The sequence below is a fragment of the Pogonomyrmex barbatus genome, unplaced genomic scaffold (assembly GCF_055798465.1).
Source record: "Pogonomyrmex barbatus isolate J1 unplaced genomic scaffold, ASM5579846v1 scaffold18, whole genome shotgun sequence".
NCBI classification, from domain to species: domain Eukaryota; kingdom Metazoa; phylum Arthropoda; class Insecta; order Hymenoptera; family Formicidae; genus Pogonomyrmex; species Pogonomyrmex barbatus.
This window is the reverse complement of record NW_028297114.1, coordinates 6,069,557-6,091,706: the sequence shown is the minus strand read 5'-3', so window position 1 is coordinate 6,091,706 and position 22,150 is coordinate 6,069,557. Positions and strand designations below refer to the sequence as shown.

At 26.6% G+C, this 22,150-nt stretch overlaps 1 protein-coding gene across 3 annotated transcripts; it reads left to right on the top strand.

Annotated features, from left to right (window-relative positions):
• Positions 1 to 6: 6 nt before the first annotated feature.
• Positions 7 to 19,282, top strand: Frl (formin-like protein). 3 transcript variants are annotated; one of them, XM_011646237.3, is made up of 18 exons: positions 7 to 792; positions 5,573 to 5,656; positions 5,819 to 5,905; positions 6,618 to 6,724; positions 7,196 to 7,335; positions 7,717 to 7,895; positions 8,356 to 8,432; positions 8,704 to 9,019; positions 10,945 to 11,061; positions 11,193 to 11,433; positions 11,519 to 11,784; positions 12,072 to 12,339; positions 12,419 to 12,546; positions 12,628 to 13,072; positions 13,355 to 13,629; positions 13,725 to 13,838; positions 16,284 to 16,382; positions 17,221 to 17,300. In XM_011646237.3, exons 1-17 carry the CDS (start codon positions 577 to 579, stop codon positions 16,356 to 16,358), a joined length of 3,135 nt encoding a protein of 1,044 aa, XP_011644539.1. In that variant the 5' UTR covers positions 7 to 576; the 3' UTR covers positions 16,359 to 16,382; positions 17,221 to 17,300. The 3 variants fall into 3 exon arrangements, with proteins under 3 accessions (XP_011644539.1, XP_011644536.1, XP_011644537.1); XM_011646234.3 differs by lacking the exon at positions 16,284 to 16,382 and having other exon boundaries at positions 10 to 792; positions 17,221 to 19,282; XM_011646235.3 differs by lacking the exon at positions 16,284 to 16,382 and having other exon boundaries at positions 11 to 792; positions 6,645 to 6,724; positions 17,221 to 19,282.
• Positions 19,283 to 22,150: the final 2,868 nt, after the last annotated feature.

Sequence of the window (22,150 nt, the reverse complement as noted above, 5' to 3'; positions counted from 1 at the left end):
ATGCATGTATTGCGCATGTTTCATCGACTAAACGCGGTGAATGCTCCATGTCTATACTGCCGTGCAGTGGGGTATACGTGGTGGAGAGCTGTTCTGTGCGCGTTACGCGGAAGTTTCGGCATTCGCGATGTATAACTGCTCAGCGATACCTGTTGCACATTCCAATACGGACCGGTTCATCTCGCTCATTCACCACCGTTTCTCCTAAGTGAAATTATCCGTCGCTTCGGCGAGACGGCGAGATTTAAAGGATGCATCAACGCATTCACGCCCGTTGTTGACGTTTCTTCGTAATGCGCATGTGATGATACGCCGCTATACGCTTGTGATATTTGGTGTGTGTGCGCGCGCGCGCGCGTGTGTGTGTATGTGTACATGATGTGTGTGTGTATTGATATGTAGCGTACCTCGCGCGTGTATTGCGTGCGCGCATATGTGTGTGTCATTGTGATCACATCTCTCATCTCTCATCGCGCCATGCTGCGTCGGGCGATCTAACAGCGGCGCGAGTCGAGGCATTTCTCAAAAATTTCCGTTCGCGATATTCATCGGCGCGACAAGTGCAAAGGAGGAGATATGGGTCTCATACAGAGCCGCAGCGATGAGAATGATGGTGTACGCGAAATTTTCGTGGGTAATGTCAAGGCCAGTGTACCTCATCACTCGTGTCAATCCAACTTGGGCATGGGTAGCCTGGGCGGACCTCACACGCGTAGCGGAAGCATGCGTAGCGTACCAAGACAACCGATGCCGGACGCCGTCGAGCTCGAGAGGCGCTTTACCAAAGTACTGGTGAGTATAAGTGCCACATCACTTTTTCCTTCGTTTCCAATAATCATGGATAGACGATATCAGATCTGTCATAGTCTTGGCGATCATCTTACCAAGATCCAGAGATTTTATTCGGATATTCGGAATGTCGAAATGAAGTTCTTATCCTCGTTTTTTTTATACGTCGTTTATAAATCGTTTATAAAATTTGCGTTTGAAAATTATGCGCTGTTGATATAGAAATCGATCTTATAAAAAAAAATTGATTGTTTTGATATTAACTAAACTCTAATATTACATATTATAACGAATATTTATATATGCTACTTATTTTTTATAATAATCGGGAAATATTTGTGTATATGATACATAATATAAATTGAAAATTATTTTATTTTTGTATATAAATAATTACGTTTTATCTTTACTTTTTGTGGTTTAAAATAATTCCTATTTAAATATTAAATTGCACATTTAATGTGCATATTTAACACTGATATACATAATATTTATTGAAATGTAAAAGTGCACAAACATTTCACACAGTTACAAAGTGTCTCATTTCAAGACACAGACAAGTATCTCAAAAAAAATAAGATAACCACATAAAGATAAAAACATTTCCGGGCACTGATAATGTAATTTTTCCTCTAGACAAACATAAAAAGTAAAAATTTTTTCTATTATGTCCAATAGTAAAAATTTTTTACTTTTTATGTTTCCGTCCTAGGAAAAAAGTTACATGATCAGTATCCAGGCAAAAGTCTTAAGGATATTCATAATTCGTTCTTATTTCAAGATTGAATTATTGAGTAATGTTCTAAGACGCATTGTACGTCGTCTACAATAGAGAAATAAATCTTGAGTCATAAGAAATTGACCAAACATAATCAAGTATTCTTCTGTAAACCGATGATTGGTCAATTTCTTACGGCTTAAGATCTGTTTCTCTATTTTAGACGATGCATTATAGGCTTTCTATAATAAGCTATTAGTAATAGATCAAAAGTCAGAAACTAAGAATTGACCAGATTGAATATAATAAGAATACTCGACTATGATTAGTCAATTCTTATTTTCTGACTTATGATTTATTGTAGAATGGTACTGATTGTTACAATCATAATGATTATTTCTAGCTCCAGTTCCTGTAACTATAGTAATTTAAAAATGTTTTCTTTTGAATGTTATCCTTGAAAATGAGAAATAGAATTCTCGAAATGCTTTGAAGATAAAGCTGCTTTGCGACAGTTTGTTTGTAATCGAACTATTCAAACTTTCGAATAGTTCGATTACAAACGAAACGAAAAGAACTACAAAAACATCAACAAACGTTTCTAAAAAAAAGATTACACAAGCAAATTTATCTGTCTTAACGAAAAATAAAGTTCGTTCTTGGCCATTTATTCAAATTGTAATTTATAACTTATTAAACTGGAACCCTAAATTGTAAATTGCTGATTTCACACCTATTAAAAAATTTAATGCTATTTCTGCTAATTTATTGTTTTATTCTGAATTTGATTAGTCCAGACGTTAACAAGAAATCGAGTTCAAAATTGAGGGAATCAACTTTATTAAGATGAACACTTTCTAATGAAAGAAATATCTAAGAAATCTAAGAAATGTCATATAAAAATATCTAAGATATCTAAGAAATGTCATATAAAAAAAAAACAAACGCACCAGAATTTATTGTTAATTATTGCTCCATATAGTGCAAAAATATTTCAAAAATTCAATATTTTTGTGAACTATTATTATCTGTAGAGTATTTTACAATCAAATCCAGAAACAAAAATATTGAATTTCTGAAATATTTTTGCGTTTTTTGCGTTAGAGCAACAAATTAGCAACAAATTATTTTATTGTTATTTGATACGCCTATATATTTTATACGATAATGGGCAGCTTAATGACAATTTAAAGAGACACTAAAAGAATTTATTGCTCAGTCGAATTTGATATTAAAATATTCAGAATAACTTTCGAAATATGGCAAAATTCGATTTTGTTATTCGTTTTAGTATCAGAATTAAAAAATTTATCGTAGCATATAATGTTAGAATTCGAATAAAACTAATGGAAATTGTTGTTAAAAGTAATAATATTTATTGTTTTCTTGGGGAAGGGGTCATGCTAGATTCGTGAAGTTAACAAGCTATTTTTAATTTTTTCATATAATGAAGAACTTTTTTAATTTTTGAGGAATTATGAAACTATAGGAGTGCATTGTTTGTTCTTTTTTTTATATTTAAATATCATTAACTTCACAAATCTCCTTGTCATCATATGCAACGACGGAGATCTCAGGTATAACTGACATCATTAACACCATTGACCAGTCAGAATTTGTTTCACATGAGAAGGATAAAGAAAAGCAAGAGAGTAAATCTATGTTCCACGAAATGGCTCATGGCCAAATGGCGTGCACGTGCGAATTGAGCTATTTTTGGACAGAAAATAAAAGAGTATCAGTTGAGGGATACTTGGCTACTACTAATGGCGCTTAAATTTTGGCTGGTTGATCGTGAAATTTCTTAGGCAAATCAGCTGATTTAATTTTTTTTAAAGGAAACTTTATATATTTAAGGGAAACTTACTTATATTAATGACACATATTTTTAATAATAATTTGATGAGAACATTAATTATTTTAGTCTCTTATTTCTTATATTTTATTGATAAAATTATACTTGGATTTAACATATTTTTAGAAAATATTTTAATAATATATTTATGTCAAAGATTTTGAAAGGGATAATAAATGATTTTATAAACACGGTACACAGTATAATAGGAAATGTAATACAATAATTCTTGGCAAAATGTTATTTTAAAAATTTTAATACAATATTATAACAGAAATTTTAAAGCGATATGGAAATTCACTATCTATTTTAACATTTGTATAACTATATAATGTCTACAAATGCATTTGTAAAACAAAATTAAAAATTCTTTAAATATAAAAGATAAAATTAATTATTTTTTTATTTCAAAAATGACATGTTGTTCAAGTTATTTCATTGTCGTGATAAATATCATCACATGTCTCAATGATTGAAAGATAAAACCCATTTGGAATTGGTGATTCAGATTCAATTTCTAGCTGAGATGATACTTTTCATGATAAGAATTTTTTGAAGGGGGGATCGAGGGGGTTAATCGAGTTCATAAATTTAATTGTCGATTTATTAAGAGCAATAAATTTAATTATTGTTTTAAGCTGCTGCGTTTTAAATCCATCAAAAGTAATGACACGTATATAGTTTGCAATATAAGCAATTGCTCCGAATTTATAGATATAAATTATCTTAAAATGCCGTTCCTTTAATAGTTTTTAATATTTTATGAAAAAGTTAAGTTCACTATTCCATAAATATTTTACATAAATTAAATCAAAGATTTACATTTCGGATAAATACAAAAAGTAGCATGGTTGCCATAGATATTACATTTTTTTAAACGATATGCTGAGAGGTTGATAACTAACAAAAGAAAATAAAAAATGTTAACATCTTCTCAAAATTTTAATAGAAATATATATAAATCATTAGAAAAATCAATTATTCCAATATTCTTTTAAAAAAAATTTCTAAAGATCAATTTTTTGCCGTTAAAATAAGTTGATACCTTAATTTTATAATTTTAGTTTATAATTAATATATTTGCCAAATGCATCTTGTAAATTTTATATTATTTACGAGAGAATCCTCTTCTGTTTCTCTTTCTAGTATCTCTCTTTCTCTTTGCTTCTTCCCCTCTTTTCTCAACAGGAAGAAATGAGCAAAGAAAGAAAAAGGGAAACCGTAGGCTACACATGTGAGATATGTGTAAGCTCATGAGATGATGTCATCGCGGTTGGGTGCATCATGACGTTATCACTTACTTTTAGATCACCACTTTCTCTCATTCACGTTTGCGAGACACTGTTGTTTCACAGTTGTACTTCAAATAAGATCGTGAAAACTTGGAGAAGATCTGGGCTTATAGACACGGTTTTCACAATATTGGTATCAGAACTTTTTGGAGAGGACCAATTGATTTCGATTTATTGTATTGAAAAAATAAAGAGAGCCTTCCTCTATAATTTTATATTATACATAAGAATGATCCTGTATGTTTCTTTTATAGTAAATGAAATATGAATATACTGCATTATAATCAGCTTGAATCGATAATGAAATAAATTAATAAATATAAATCATGGTATAAGTTTGCTAAATCCCCTAGCAAATACAAAATATAACAAATATATAACATAAAAGTTATATATTTGTATAGTTATATTACTATTATAATATTTTATTTTTGTGTTATATTTATGTTATGTTAAAATGTTAAAATAATGTTCTCAGAATATTCTGAGAATGTTCTAGGAATGTTACAGTAATATTCTGAGGATATTATTTTTGCGAAATATTACATACAGAGTACCGAAAAAAGTAAAAATATTGAATTTCCGAAAGATTTTTTTTTATAGATGCGAATTTGATTTGTGATTGGGGTTTTATTGAGGTATAATAGAAATGTTTAAACATTCATGCGATTTTTCCCTTCATGCATGGAACACTGTCACGTGCACAAAAATACTCAATAAATATTATTCAATTTATCACTGATAATAATCTCGCAATTATGTTTTGATAACTTTAAAATTGCTTCCATATATCATGTATTTGCAAATTATTTTACATAAATTATGATTCTTCACGTTCTACTCCTCTCAGAATTGAGAAAATAGAATTTGCATCGATTTGATATCGATATTAAAGTGATATATTGCTTTATGTTACAGGCGTCTATGGACTTACCTCCAGATAAAGCAAAACTCTTGAAGCAATATGATAACGAAAAAAAATGGGATATTATATGCGATCAAGTAAATATATTTTTTTATTTTATTTATGATAATTTCAAGATAAAATTGTAATAAATGTTATATTGTTTTTATTGAAAAACTTTGTAATATTATATTAATTGAGACTTATAATTATATACTCAAGTTATATTTAAGTTCACAACAAAATATTTATGTTTGCAGGAAAGAGTACAAGCTAAAGACCCACCGTCCCATTATCTAGCGAAGTTACGCACTTATCTGGATCCTACGGCATCACGAAGCCATCGAGTACGTTGTTTTATTTTTTTTTTTTTTTAACAATTTTTTATATTTTTTACATTTTTTTAAATATTTTGAGATCATTTTATGTATGTTTAAGTTTTTATACATATGACAATATAATTTATTTAATCTGAAATAATCAACAATTGTAAAATAAACATTGACTACATTTAGCAGAAAAAGCAGTTTAGTAAGCGTTATACTGTTGAATTGAATTATTCTTTTAGATCTGTGCTGAAATAGAACTATTTCTCTAGATCTAAAAGTATAATCCCTAATCATCGCAAAGTGCTTATTAGGCTATTTTTTTTCTGCTGAATGCGACCAATTACGTCGTGTAAGAATTCGTCCGCCGCGCACATCTCCGCTGTAAACAACTGCTGCTGAGACTTAAGCTTCTTCACTTCAAATTTCAAAGATCTCAGTCAGCCATTCTGAATAAATTCCAAAATGACAGGAACAGTATTTATTTTAAATACATGCTTGATACTCATTACCAATACATGCATATACTCATTACTATTTAACGAGCGTAAATGTAATTGTTTGATAATTACATGTTAGTCTATTAACGTATATCAATCCATAATACTTAACATTAAATGTGTAACATGATTGGTATAATTTTGATTGTTTTTCTTTATATAAACCTTCTTTAAGATAATAATTATATATCTGTCTGCAAGAAATTATCAAACGGATACTAATGATTATACAGTCGTATCGTTTCCTTATGTTCTTCCAGAAAAGAAAAATGGTCGGAGAATCTACATCAACACAAGTATTACGAGACTTGGAGATATCCTTACGCACAAATCACATCGAGTAAGTCACTCTAGATATTATTTAATTATCATAATTTATTTACCAATTATTAATTTAATTAATTCTATCAAAAATATTTAAAACAAACTTATTATTTATTTTGATTAATTGCGATTTTGGTATTTTTCCCTTAAATGTTGTCTATAATTGATAGCTCTAATTTTTAAGTAAATGAATTTGAACTCTTGCAATTTAAAATTTTTGTTACATTAATTTTTGTAATTTGAGATATAGATTAAGAAAAAGAAAAAAAGATTGAAATTATATCTACTTATATTATACATTTATATTATACATTTTTTGTACGTAGTTATATAGTTAATCAATCGTTATATATTAGTTAATATTAGTTAATATTAGTTAAATATTAGTCGTTAATTATGTAAGTAATCTTACTAGTAGACTTCAAGTTTCATTTATCATAATATCAGCTTTTCGAAAACCTATATTCTGAGCTGAATAATATTATAGATGGGTGAGAGAGTTCTTGGACGAAGAAAATCAAGGCTTGGATGCTTTGATAGACTATCTCAGCTTCAGATTATTAATGATGCGGCATGAACAGAGGCTCTTAGAATGTCACACAAGTTCGGAGGAAAAACTACAAACTAGTAAGTAATTGACTAAGAAATCAAAAGAAAAAAATCTGAAAATCTATCGTAGCGTATTAGATAATTATGAGATAAATTATATTTATCGCACACTAGTTTGTTAGAAAATTTGATAATAAGCACAAGACATTTCTATCTATAAACTATGTAATACGAATAAACAGTTCAGTATATCAGATCTCTTTAAATCTTACAACTTTTGTCTGAAACTTTTTCAAAAACATCATCCTGCTAAATAAATCGAGATGTCTTTTTTGAACACTATAATAAAAATCATTAGAATAAAATTTTTCTAATATATTTTTAAAAAATAAATGTTAGTACTCTTATAATAGACTGAATTATCATAAATAAGAAAATAATCAATAATAATAAACGCAGCGGGTACCGGCGATATGTCAACATTAAACAACGGATGCCTAAGACCGTCTCTTCATGAACTTAAAGATAGTCCTGGAGTTAAAAGAAGATCTCGACATGTAGCACGTTTAAATATGGGTGAAGCAAAGGATGATATTCATGTTTGTATACTATGCATGCGTGCCATCATGAATAATAAGGTAAATGAACAATTCTAGAACAAGTAGCTTTAAGATATCCTGTATTTGTAAAACACAAAAAAATTACTCTGAGATTATTATGTATTTATTATTGTAATTATAGAGAAACAGATCCTGTAAATTATGAATGTAAATTCTTATAAGTTTTGCATAAACTTGTATATTTTCAAATTAAATCAAAATTAAATGAACATGTATTATTTTATGTACTACTCTCAACTTAATTGGATTCTTTTATATTTTATTTTAAAAGTGATTCATGAATATTTTTACCGAAAATAAATTTTTAGATTAAAATCTTTTTGCTTTAAAAATTCAAAATTTTTTGTAAAATAGACATTTTTTTGTATATTCTCTATTTAAAAGATGTTAATATATTTTAATATATTATGTACATTCATGGACTTACATATAAACGCATCATATTTTTGTATAATAAAATATATCGATTTATTTACAGTATGGATTCAACATGGTTATTCAACATAGAGAAGCTATCAACTGCATTGCATTAAGTTTAATCCATAAGAGTCTGAGGTGAGTTATGCATTATCTATTAGCTATTGTTTATTTCAACAGAAAATCCATGACATTGTAAACTTACGAATAATGCGTTGGGAATTCAATCATTTATTTTCATTCAAATTATTGCAACTCCTTATCACATCCTCCTTTAATCACATCTTAAAAAGGTTATTATTTAGTTTATTTTCTTATACATATGTTAAACATTATTTTGAATAATCGTTTGTATCAGTAGTTTAACTATCGAAGTATCATTATTGCAACAAATGTATTGTTTTTTTAGAACGAAAGCTTTGGTATTGGAACTTCTCGCTGCAATCTGCCTAGTAAAAGGTGGTCATGAGATTATTTTATCAGCGTTCGATAACTTCAAAGAAATCTGCTCCGAAAGAAGAAGATTTACGACACTTATGGCATATTTTACGCAATACGATAGCTTCCATATAGAATTTATGGTTGCTTGTATGCAATTTGTCAATATTGTCGTACATTCGGTCGAGGATATGAATTTCAGAGTCCATCTACAGTACGAATTTACGAAACTTGGATTAGATGAATATCTTGAGAAGCTTAGACACACAGAAAGCGAAGATTTGCAGGTTAGTAAATTGGATGAATATTTATAAAATTTTAATAAATAATATATACATTGATTTTAATATGTAAATATTTATACAAATATTTTTGTACGTGTGCGTGCGCGGAGTACGGACAGACGTGTAGAGGCGCGTACGCACACATGTGTGCATGCAAGGAGAAGATGGAATTTGTGAAGAAATGTGTATGGGTGTAGCAGTATGAATATAAGTAAATGTGTGTATGCATACTGTAGAAAAGTTGAGAATATAAATGTAAATGTGTGCGTTTTCTAGTCAATTCTATTAGAAGGAAAAATAAGGTTGAAATTTTTTGTTTTTCTTTTTATCACATTTTTGTCACTTGATAATGGTCCGTTATTGCAAATTTTATTGGGAGGGATCAATTTATCTATAAATAGGGTGACCAAATCGCTTGAGAAATTTCAAATAAATACATCTGTACCCTATCTATAAATCAATTGTCTATAATTTTATTTGTATATATTGCATTACACATATTTTCAATTGTACACAAAGAGATTGCCTACAAATATTATTGCGCACATGTAGCTTTGTACGACTGTATTACACATACATATACATTGCATATACGATCGTATTGCACTCAGCATATTGCACACGATCATATTGGACACATGATCATATTGTACATATAAAATAGAAAATATAAAATAGAAAAACTGTATTAATACGCAAAAAATTAGAAATTTATGTAACTGTATAATTATTAACTATATCATTACTTCTTCAATTTCTGGATACTCCGAAAACTTTTTGAACGATAATATACAAGTTTTGTCCATCTGAAATTTCTCTATTATCTTTAGAGATACAAAAATATTTTACTCAGGAAAGGAAGTTCAGTATAGCATCGCTATACAACACTATAATCAACCCAAAAATAATATCCAAGTAGATATCCAGGAGATACTTCAAGTAGACAAAATTTCTGCCTTATATATATATTTGCGTATATTTTATTTTCCTATGTTTTCGAAAAGAATTTCTGGCAGAAAAGCTTATTTTTCCATGACCTTTCTTTAGAAAGAGCATTATGATAATAATGACTTTAAATATGTTGAATATATCAATGAATGAGCATATCTCCGGCAAACCAATATTCTAAAAATGGCAATCGTACTCATCACGCGTGCAAAGTATTAGATGATGTGGGATAGAGCTGAAGGAAAAATTATTTAAGATATAAAACATAAAATAACGAATCTCATTTTGCATTGAAAATACCGGATATGCATACAATGTATGCATTGTGTACATTTTTTCTCGTATCTAATATAATCTATGTATGTGATACATACATATGTGCAAAATATATATACATAATGTCCATAGGCAATCATTCTGTATATAATTAAGAATGTGTGCAAACGAAACTGTAAGTAATCGTTTTGTAAGCAAATAGGACCTTCCCTCCCATCACTATATCATTGTATCACACCTATATTTTATAAAAAATAATAGTTTTATTAAAAGAGTGATAGTTTTTTCTATTGATAGTTTTTTCTATTTATGTAATACAATTAATTTTTAACGATACTCTATAATATATATATATGACGATATTAATTATTCATATGTGTAATAAATTAACAGCGTAACTAAAAATCGAGATATAAAAATAAAATAGATATAATAATAATAATAATGATGATGATGGTGATGATGATAATCATGATGATGATGAAAATGATGATAATGATGATGATGATGATATGATAATGACAATAATGATGCATGAACGTTTTAATAAATGAATGGAAACAATATATGTATATCAGAAGAATAAATATTAACATTTTCGGTCAGTGGACGGAATTTTATGCTTAATAGTAGTTTTGTGAGTTTTGTATTTTTTGTCTTTATATTTTTATATAAATTACCATATGTGTTATCCTTTTCTTTAGGTACAAATCTCAGCTTACTTAGATAACGTATTTGATGTAGCTGCCTTAATGGAGGATAGTGAGACAAAGACTGCAGCATTGGAAAAAGTAGCAGAATTAGAAGATGAACTTGGTCATGTAAGTGATACAAACTTTTCCTACATAACATTATAAAGCTATTACAGAGAAGAAAAGCAGATTAAAGCATATAATATGTGTGTTATTTTTTGTTATTAATTTATTATCATAATTGATTGCATTTGACGTAGGCGCATGATCGTATGGCAGAATTAGAAAGAGAATCATTGGCGAAATTGGCGGAACTGGAAACGGAATTGGGTGCGATCAAAGTGGAATATAGCGAGGCATTGGAAGCACGTAGATTAGTAGAAGAAGAACTTGCAGCCTTGAAGAGACAGAGACAGGATTCTGCGCGAAGGCAGAGCGTCCTGGAAAATAAAATCATTGAGCTTGAAACTCTCACGGGAACACTTACAAAAGGCTCATCAGGTATTATACTTTCTAAATTAAAGTATCTAAAATGTAAAATAAGCGATGAAACAAGATTTCCTACAAATACTTATCGATCTTCCAGCTGCTAGTGTACGAAATGGTACCACGACCAGTAATTCAGATAGCATTACATCCGAAACGTTTACTCCGACATCATCGCCGACGGAATATCAAGCACTTCCAGCGACTCCTGCGCCACCACCTCCGCCTCCACCACCGTGTCCACCGCCTCCTCCTATGGCGCCGCTTTCTCCAGAAGATCATAAGTTACCACCGCCTGCCCCGATACCTCCACCACCTGCTGGCATGATGCAAGCACCCAATGGAGCAATGACTATTAAACGAAAAGTATATATTTATATTGTGACACATTACATTGCATCAAGAATAAAAATATTGACTGATTATCTGCTATTGAATACTTAGATCGAGTATATTCATTAAAATTATCGAGTGAAATGACAAAATACAATAGTCTTTCATGATAAAATTAATTATTAATAAATTAACAAATGAATAATGATTTTTCAGCAAGAAAATTATTATATTTAATTTCTTAAAAATTTTAATCGCATCTCTTAATCTTACATTTTTTTGAAATTGTTCTTGATATGAAATGACATTTTCTCATTTAGGTCCAAACAAAATATAAACTTCCTACACTTAATTGGATTGCTCTAAAACCTAATCAAGTGAGAGGTACTATTTTCAATGAATTGGATGACGATCGTCTGCACAATCAAATCGACTTCTCTGACTTTGAAGAACGATTTAAGATTGGTATGAGTGGACATGTAAGCAATGGTAATAGTGAAATCGATGGACTTCAAAGTTTCCCTAGTAAACGATTTAAGAAACCCGAAAATGTCTCACTTTTGGAACATACAAGATTGCGAAACATTGGTAAATAAACTTAATATATAACACTTGTTGACATGATACATAAAAATAGGCTCATTTCTCATTTTTCTTCCTCTTTTAGCTATATCGCGCCGAAAAATGGAAATGCCAGTTGAGAAAGTAATAATGGCAGTAAATGCCCTTGACTTGAAAATTCTTTCACTTGAAAATGTCGAATTATTGCAACGTATGGTACCTACAGATCAAGAAGTATGTTTATCTAATAAATCTTATCATTATTTATTAAAAGTTTGCTTTCTTATAGATATAAATAACATAAATGAATTTCAGATCAAGGCTTATCGCGAATATATTATAGAGAAGAAAAATGTTAACTTGTTAACAGAAGAAGATAAATTTTTGATGCAACTCGGTAAAGTTGAAAGGATATCCACCAAGTTGTCAATTATGAACTATATAGGAAACTTTTTCGACAATTTACATCTCATTACGCCACAAATACACGCTGTGATATCTGCATCCAGTTCAGTTAAGAGTTCAAAGAAATTAAGATCAGTATTAGAAATTATTCTTGCTTTTGGTAATTACTTAAACAGTAGCAAACGAGGTCCCGCATACGGCTTTAAATTACAAAGTTTAGATACATTATTAGATACGAAATCGACTGATAAAAGGATGTGCCTTTTACATTATATTGTTGCTACGATACGAGTTAAGTTTCCAGAACTCATTAATTTTGAATCTGAATTGATGTACATTGACAAAGCTGCAACAGGTACGGTATTTTATTTGATTATCCATTAAGATGTTAATATTTAACGAATAGAATTAGATAATAAATCTAATACTAAAAATATATAATAACTATAAAAAATATAATTACTGTAAAAAAGATTTACTCTTTGGTAATTAAAACAGTAATTATATAAACAAATATAGAAATAAACATTAATGAAAAAGCATTTAATATAAAATTTGATTTACATTCCATTCGTTAGTTATTTTAAATATTTTATTTATATTATGTTTATATTGTAAAACTACATATTAATTACAGTTTCACTAGAAAATATTACGACTGATGTTCATGAACTAGAAAAAGGTATGGATCTTGTACGAAAGGAATTTGAATTGCGTGGTAAAGAAAAGCACAATACGGTATTGCGTGACTTTTTGAATAATTCTGAAGAAAAATTACGTCGTTTGAAACTTGATGCACGTACCGCCAGTGAAGCATTCCGAGAATGTGTTGAATTCTTTGGAGAAAGTCCGAGACAAGCTGATGCCAATACCTTTTTCTCCCTCCTTGTTAGATTCGCGAGAGCATTTAAGGTACGTTAATTCAAATTTTTAATACATTATATTGAATCGTAACTTGTTAAAAATGCAATGATATATATTAAATAACAAAACATACGAATTTATAGGCAGCGGATCAAGAAAATGAACAGCGTCGTAGATTAGAAGCTGCAGCAGCAGAAGCTTTAAATACTTCCGAAGAAGTTATAAAACGTAATAAATTAAATCAGAAGAAACAACAGGTATGTCATATTTTACTTTTATTTACACGTGCAAACTTATAACATTTATGGAATATTAATTTCAAAATAAACACATTTTTTTCATTTAAATTATTTATATATTTATAAAGTATGCTTGTGAAATATCAGCTTAAAAATAATCTTTTAAGGCTAATGATCACTCATTACTATTATTATATTTTAAATAGATAAATAATGATAGAACCGACTTGTAAAATACCGAAAATTTTTTTGTTTCGTTAATTAATAAATAAGTAACCACATATCTAGAAATGAATTAGGCATAACCAAAAACAAAATAAGGTAGTTTACAATTATATAATTGTTAAATTAATAATATAGAAAGAAATGATTTAATTCTTATTACATAACAGATAATTTCTTAGTATATTTTATAAATCTAATCTATTTTATTCAATTGATTGTAAATGTTTTATTAACAAATATTTTTATATAAATATATTCTGCAAGAATTTTTATTATATGTATTTTCTCACTTTTGATATTACAATCTGAAGTAGAAGTAGTGAGCGATCAAAGGTCTTAATATATGTTTTTTATTATTTATATTTTTTGCTGTCTATTATTATTTAGATACTTTTTCTTTTATTAAATATATATCTATTTATTAATAATTTATTATTATAGCTATAATAATTACAATTTTTCTTGAAATTATATGTTACATCATTTATTTATATTTCTCTAAACTTCTCTCCTACAACATCAATATGCTACAGATACATCTAAAATTAACATCTATTAGATATCATACACTACAATTTATGAAAGGAAATAAATAAATCATACACACATGCAAAGGATGATTCAGAGTAACTATGCACTGCGATTTTCTCAAGTAAAATTCAAGATAAAAAGAATGGAAATAGTATAGATAATTCATAATAAATTATGAATTATTTTTATATAAAGATTTTTTACTTTTATATATGCATAGAATGTTCAATAATTGAAGAATTTTCTAATTATATTCAATTATAATTATATAAAATACATAATACATAACTATAAAGCATTTTTATATATTCTAAGAATATTTTCAAAAATCTATTTCTGTTCATATAAATATTTGTTTATAAAAGCTATAAAAGCAATAATTTAAATTTTACAATATTTGCCCATCATATATCGAATGTATTTTCAATTTTGTAATGTTAATTCCAGATTCATAATTATTCGAAAAATGTAGATGCACGAAAAATATAGATCATGTTCAATGTAGATTGATGCATATACAAAAATCATTAATTTAATAACATTAAGTTCATTTTATATTTTACAATTTTGACTTCAGATTTGTGATCGGCCACAAAAACCTAATAAAAAAATACACTGTACATGATTCAATGTAATAAAAAATACACTATACATGATTCAATGAAAAAAAAAAAAATCTATCCAAAAAGTCGCGATATTGCTTCCAAATCAATGACATATTTCATATCATAGTATATGTTAACATGTGTGCGCGCGTGTGTGTGTGCGTGTGTGCATCGTGTGCGCGCAAGATGTCCCAAAACTAATGATAAGTATTTTAATAATAGATTCTTTCTGTAACATTTTAAGACGAAAATTCTAATACTTGAATACACTTATAGAATATGTGTATTTATATATTGATTATTTATTATTATTGATTAAAACTCGGAAGATTCTAAATATATATATATATATTTTCCTATAGCAAAATTTTCATAGTTTAAGAAAAAACTCTGGTGTGCTCAAAAGATTAAGATGAAATTTTGCATAATCGTATTATTTCTTTTTACATATTTAAATCATTATTTATATCAAGAAAAAATTTTTTTCCTTGATTGACTTTTATTTTTGTATAGATTTGTTTACTTTTTATCAAATGAAAATTATATATTTAATATAATTATTTTAATAATATATTCTAGAGATATAAATACTCGTATCTTTATATTAAAATTAAATAAAAGAGCTAAGAGAAATAAATAATTATTTACATTACTTTTACATTTAAGCTATTAAGTTATTATCCTAAAATTCTTAAAATTTTAACTCACAAGGTTTATTAAAAATTATACAATTATAAGTATATTATATATGCATGCAATACGAGTATGTGAATAATTGAGAGAGAGAGAGAGAGAGAGAGAGAGAGAGAGAGAGAGAGAGGAGGGGAAGAGGGGAAGAAAAAAAGAGAATGAATGAATGAATGAATGAAATGATTTCAATAATTATAAAAGAAGATATAAAACCAAAAGCAATTTTTTTTGTGCATGTTGTGAATTAGCATGACATTTTAAAGGGGTAATTATGAACAATAATATTGGTTTTGATTATTTCTCACGTGTTTTATAATTATTTTCGTGTTTCAATTAATTATTTCATTAGATAAACATTATAGATTTTATAAACCTGTTTTTTTATTTGTTACATATTTATTTGGATTTAAAGTCATCGAAATTTTGCTGTAACTCGAACAAGAGTTTGTTACACCGCCACCTTAATGAACTGGAACTCAGAACATAACAATGTAGAAACAATTCACACCATGTAAGTCTGTTCTCACTCACTTCCTTGTATTAATACAGTGATTTTCAGATAATGTGCCGCAAAAGGTTACTAAATGCACCGAGGATATTAAGTATATTTAAAAATGGAAAAATACATTTGCGAATGAATCAATATCGTAATCATGTGATCTTAAAACAATACATCTATGTTTTTCTATAAATAATTATTTTGACATAAATTAAAATAATTTCTAATCTGTTTCACCCTGTATATATAATTTATGTGTGTGTGTGTATGTGTGTATATGTATATGTATATATGAGCGAGCGCACCATGCACATACACAAACGTACATATACATATATACTAAATTCATACTTCATACCTGATCCTTATTCATATCTTTATCAATAAATGCGTTTATTTTTGAAATTTTATAGCATATTTAACATAAACTATATGCTAAATATGCATTTAAAAGCGTATTTTTCGATAAAAGTAAAATATGAATTCACGTATTCGTGTATTGTACTAACAATACATCGGAGTATGAATTAGCATATTTTGTATTGATGTTGCTTGAGAGAATTTTTCTATCATCCGATTTTTTAATTTTCATTTTATTTAAATTTCATATATATCGTATAATATAATTAATACATAATTACATAATTTATGTATAATTAAAATATAAATATTTTATATTTTTCTCAATTTAGGTTTAAATAAAATAACTTTTAATGCATCTTGTATTTACTTAATAAATATATACAGAGCATATAATTTTGATATTGTGAAAAACTTTGCATAACAATAATTTACAAGATAATTTAGAAATATTTTCTGTAATAATTATCATTCTATTATATATTATCAGGATGCTGTCATAAACGAACTGAAGAACAAAACACGATTAGTACAAGAGAAGAAACTATTGCAACAGGATGAAGTATACAATGGTGCCCTAGAGGATATTCTTCTTGGTCTCAGATCTGAACCATATCGCAGAGCAGATGCAGTAAGACGTAGTCAACGTCGGCGTATCGATAATCATAGACTGTCGCGCACTGCCGAAGAATTTGAACTCTAATTTATTTGCATTGCCGATTCATACGTATCTCATGACAATTCTAAGGAACAAATTTGCCTTGCAATATTAAAACTTTATTATACTTTAGCTTTATATAATAATAACGAGAATACGGCAGAAAATACCAATGATTTAAGAACACTGTTGAAAATATTAACAGTGTGCACAAATGAATAACGACTTGTATATTCTCTTAATTTGTAAAAGCATTTTACTTGTACATTTTGTTATGGGATAAATCTGAAATTAAGCGACAATACGTAATTCTATACGCTTTTGTTCTTGAATGACATTAGTGGTGCTAAGTTCAAATAATGAAATTTACATGATTTTAAAATGTACATTTTTCAGATATAGTATTTACAATGAGGCAATAAGTAAAAAACGCGCAATATTGAGATAAGTATGAATATATGATGATCTTTCTATAATTCATATATGAATCTCATAATTAAAAACATCTGAATTTGTTCCAAGTTAGCATAATATTATATTAGTTAAAGCACGTGATTGCATCTCTAGATAATTCTTTTTACTATTTCTTGACATTTATAGAATTTGCTTATATTTCAATTATGTTATTATTTTTCTTTCATTTTACTTCGACATTTATGTAAACACGTAAAACCAATTAAATTTACTTGTTGTTGTTTGTTATATGTCAAAATATTTATAATTTTTATATCAACTTATTGTCTCTATATATAATTAAATTAATTGTTTATACATTATATCTTGTAATTGCTTAATATCAAATAGACAAGATTATATAACTCTTAACGTAAGTTTGCGTGTAAAATTAGTTCACATCAATCACAGGATAGGTTAAGTTTTAATAAATCTGTGACATGCATTTGTGACATTCCAACAATATATAACAAGTTGAGGAAACTTGTTATGTGGAATTCACATGTTCTACCAGTTTAAAAGTCAATGTAAGATTTAAAATAAATATTTATACTTTCATATTACAAATTGCAAAAGTGTAGTTTTACACTAAGGTAAAACCAAAATCATACATTATAAAAGTAATAGTTAACTACACGTGATATTTCTTACGAGCGATATAACACATTATAATACAAACAAAAGTAAAATCTAAGTTTTGTTTCAGACTTTTGAAAAAAAGATTTCAAAAATGACATTGCAATATACTTGTTACATTCCTTAAAATTATATACGCACATTTCTTTATAAATATATAATACGTAAATCTGTAAAATTACACGAGAACATTTGTACTTTGTCTATACTTATTGTAGTTTAACAATTGACGTATGTCAAGCTGAGAGGAAAAATAAAAATTATACGAATCTAAAGTTTGAATACACATCGATTATCGCTATCATTTGTTAAAATTTTTATTACCAAAATGTATAGGAAAAAACTAGTAGTTCTATAAGCTTTTTCCTAATTGAAAACATATCGCAAACTTTTGAAAGAATAAAGTTATATTTCTACTTTTGTACGTTTTTGATATTATATATTATTAGAACAAAATGTAAATATAGCTGTAATATAGAAAATAGTAATGAATATAGTAATGAATAATATGAAATTACTATTATTACTTGTAGAATAATTTCCAATGTGATGTTTATAAATCAAATATTTTCTGTATTGTATTATTTAACACATATTGCTCATTACCAATATGTGACAAAGAAAAATCGCTATTTCCATCCTTTAGAATTGAAATATTAATCTATTTTATATATATTTTTGTGCAAAAAAGTATTTGTACGGTATGTATACACACATTTGCATTTCAGAAAAAAATTGTAAAAATTGTCTATTGTATAAAACCAGATATATAAATAAATGTAACAATTACTAAGTCAATAAAGAATGATGTACTCATTTATTAGTATATAAAATCAACGTATACGTACAAAATGCATTTTTTAAATATATTGCTTAATTAATGTATGTGTATATATATATATATATATATATATATATATATATATATATATAAAAGGATAAAATTTATATATATATAAAAGGAAATTAATATATGACCAAAAATATATTAACATTAACGATAATAATAATAATTTATCAATCAACGCAACACAACATACACATAATTTTCGAAATCTTGATGTAAATATAAAAAGAGAGTCTTTTATTTATTCACGACTTTGATGTTAAAATAAATAGCTTAACAAATTTTTAAAATTATCAAAAATTTTACATTTATTTCTAAGTGTTCTTCTGTAAATAAATAAATTTATACCATACTTGTATTAGTAGTTAATGAATTATCATTTATATCTTTTAATATTATATAACAGATTTATCAGTTTTTCATTAATAAATTAGCACAACTTATATTTTTTAAATATTGTGTTTATTTGTTATTGATACATATATAAACTACATTGTAATAATAATTCATGTAAAATATTTTTATATACAAATATACAATGTACAAAAGGCACAATATATCTACATCTTTTAGCTTATATACAATAAAATATAAGACAATATAGTAAAATTACAAAATGTAAGAAATACATATAATGAATGGATGTCAAAAAAGTTATTATGAATGACTGTTTCATAATATTCATTAAAATTATCGCTAAAAAATTAAATACATTATTGTGTATTTAAAAGTCGCAGATTATTCATTCATATTTGTCATTTACATTATTATTCTTGTTCACAAACGGTTTTACATTGCCTTGTCATATTTTTTGCATATTTTGTTTTTTTGACGGTATGTAAAATATTACAAATCTAGGAAAACATTGTTATAAAACATGAAAAAATTTAAACAAGTTTTTTTGGATTATAATATATATATATATATTCGAAATATATTGAGCAATCAAATAGGTTTGAAAATTAATAAAAATATCGTATCGAAATATCTATATCTTCCGGTTACAAAACGTTGCAAATTCTTGAAATTTAAAGTTTCATTAATATTAGATATTAGATAATATCATAAAGATTAAAAAAATTATATAATTTTGATTTTAATAAAAAAATTTCAATTTAAAACCAAATCATTGATGGTTTTTAAATCTCTTTTATGCTACACGAACAAATGAACAAATTTTTACATTCATAATTTATATATTGTATTATAAATAATATATAAATTATGTAAGCAATACTATATATATATAGCATATATGTATATATGCTTCATTAAGTCTGACAGCATCAATAGCAAAAATATTGCAAAGTTCCATGGATATACATTTGTCCACTTTAAGATAGTAAATTTTAAATAAAAAAATAAGAAATATAAAAATCATGGCAGCACTGAGAATAATGTAAATATAATTATTATTTTCACTATACAAATATTTTCAATTCATTATTTCCTTTGTTCTAATGTTCTTCTTTATTTATTCATTTTTAATTATATGGAAAAAAAATAAATATTTTTATTTCTTTTCTCTTTAATTTACGAATTATTTTAATTACAAAATGTGAACAAAAATTATATATTCAAAATTATACAATTATTACAATTAATGTTCCATTTCTCCGATATTTAATTTAAAAATTTTATACTTTCGATTTGAAACTTTAAACAGATTAAATATAAGAATTATTTTGATATATTTGAAAAATATAAAATGTTCAAGAAACATATTGTCAAATAATGAAATTATATTCTTACAATTATGATAAAATTTCAAGTGTGTATCATTATGTATATTCTTTATTCCATTTATAAATAGCTTAATAGAAAATGCATGATATACTTATTATATCAATACATTGAAAATATGGTCAATAAAATATAATCGCAGTATAAAATGTACACCGAGTGCACTATGAATATAATAATTTAAAAGCATTTTCTATTAGGCTAAGCTTATTGTATATAGAATATGTATAATTACTAGAACTATATTTACCAATTTATTATTGTGACGAATGTCCATAACATATATTTTTTTTATCTCTTTTTTTATATGTATATGTGTATATATCTTTTTATGAAAATCATAAATATTTTAATGTAATGAGCATTAGCATATTAATCTTGTATGTAAAGAATATATAAACCAGTATAAAAACAAAGTATATTTGAGACAATATTGTTATAAAAGCGATATAAAAGTATTATATAAATTGGACCTAATCATCTTTATAGGAATGTAAAATCTTCATTTACAAAATATACCGATTATCAATCATGTTTTTTATATCATGTTTTTTTTATCATGTTTATGTATGAAATAATATACGTATAAGATACGAAATAAGATACGTTAAAATGTGACATATTTTTCCATTTTTTTACATACACCCACATACACATACATACATACATACATAATGTGTAATGTAATACATAATTAGTATAATTTTAATTAAATGTGTATTATAAATTTATTTATTAGTTCCGTTTCCTTTTTGTTGAACTTTTGCACATTAAAACTATCAAAGATTTTATGTAATAAGTGATATATTGATGAAATTAGAATGATTTATAACTTGTAACACAACTGCAATGATATCTGAAGAAATATATATATATATACAGTATACATACATATATATGTACATATGTATATCATATATATATATATATATATATATATATATATATATGCTACATACTCACATACATAGAGTGATCTAAAATACCGAATATCCTTTTCAGTAACAGATTTTAGAATATTCTAAACCAAAAATTCTTATACGAATATACTTTCGAGACTATAATAGTTTTTAAACATACATA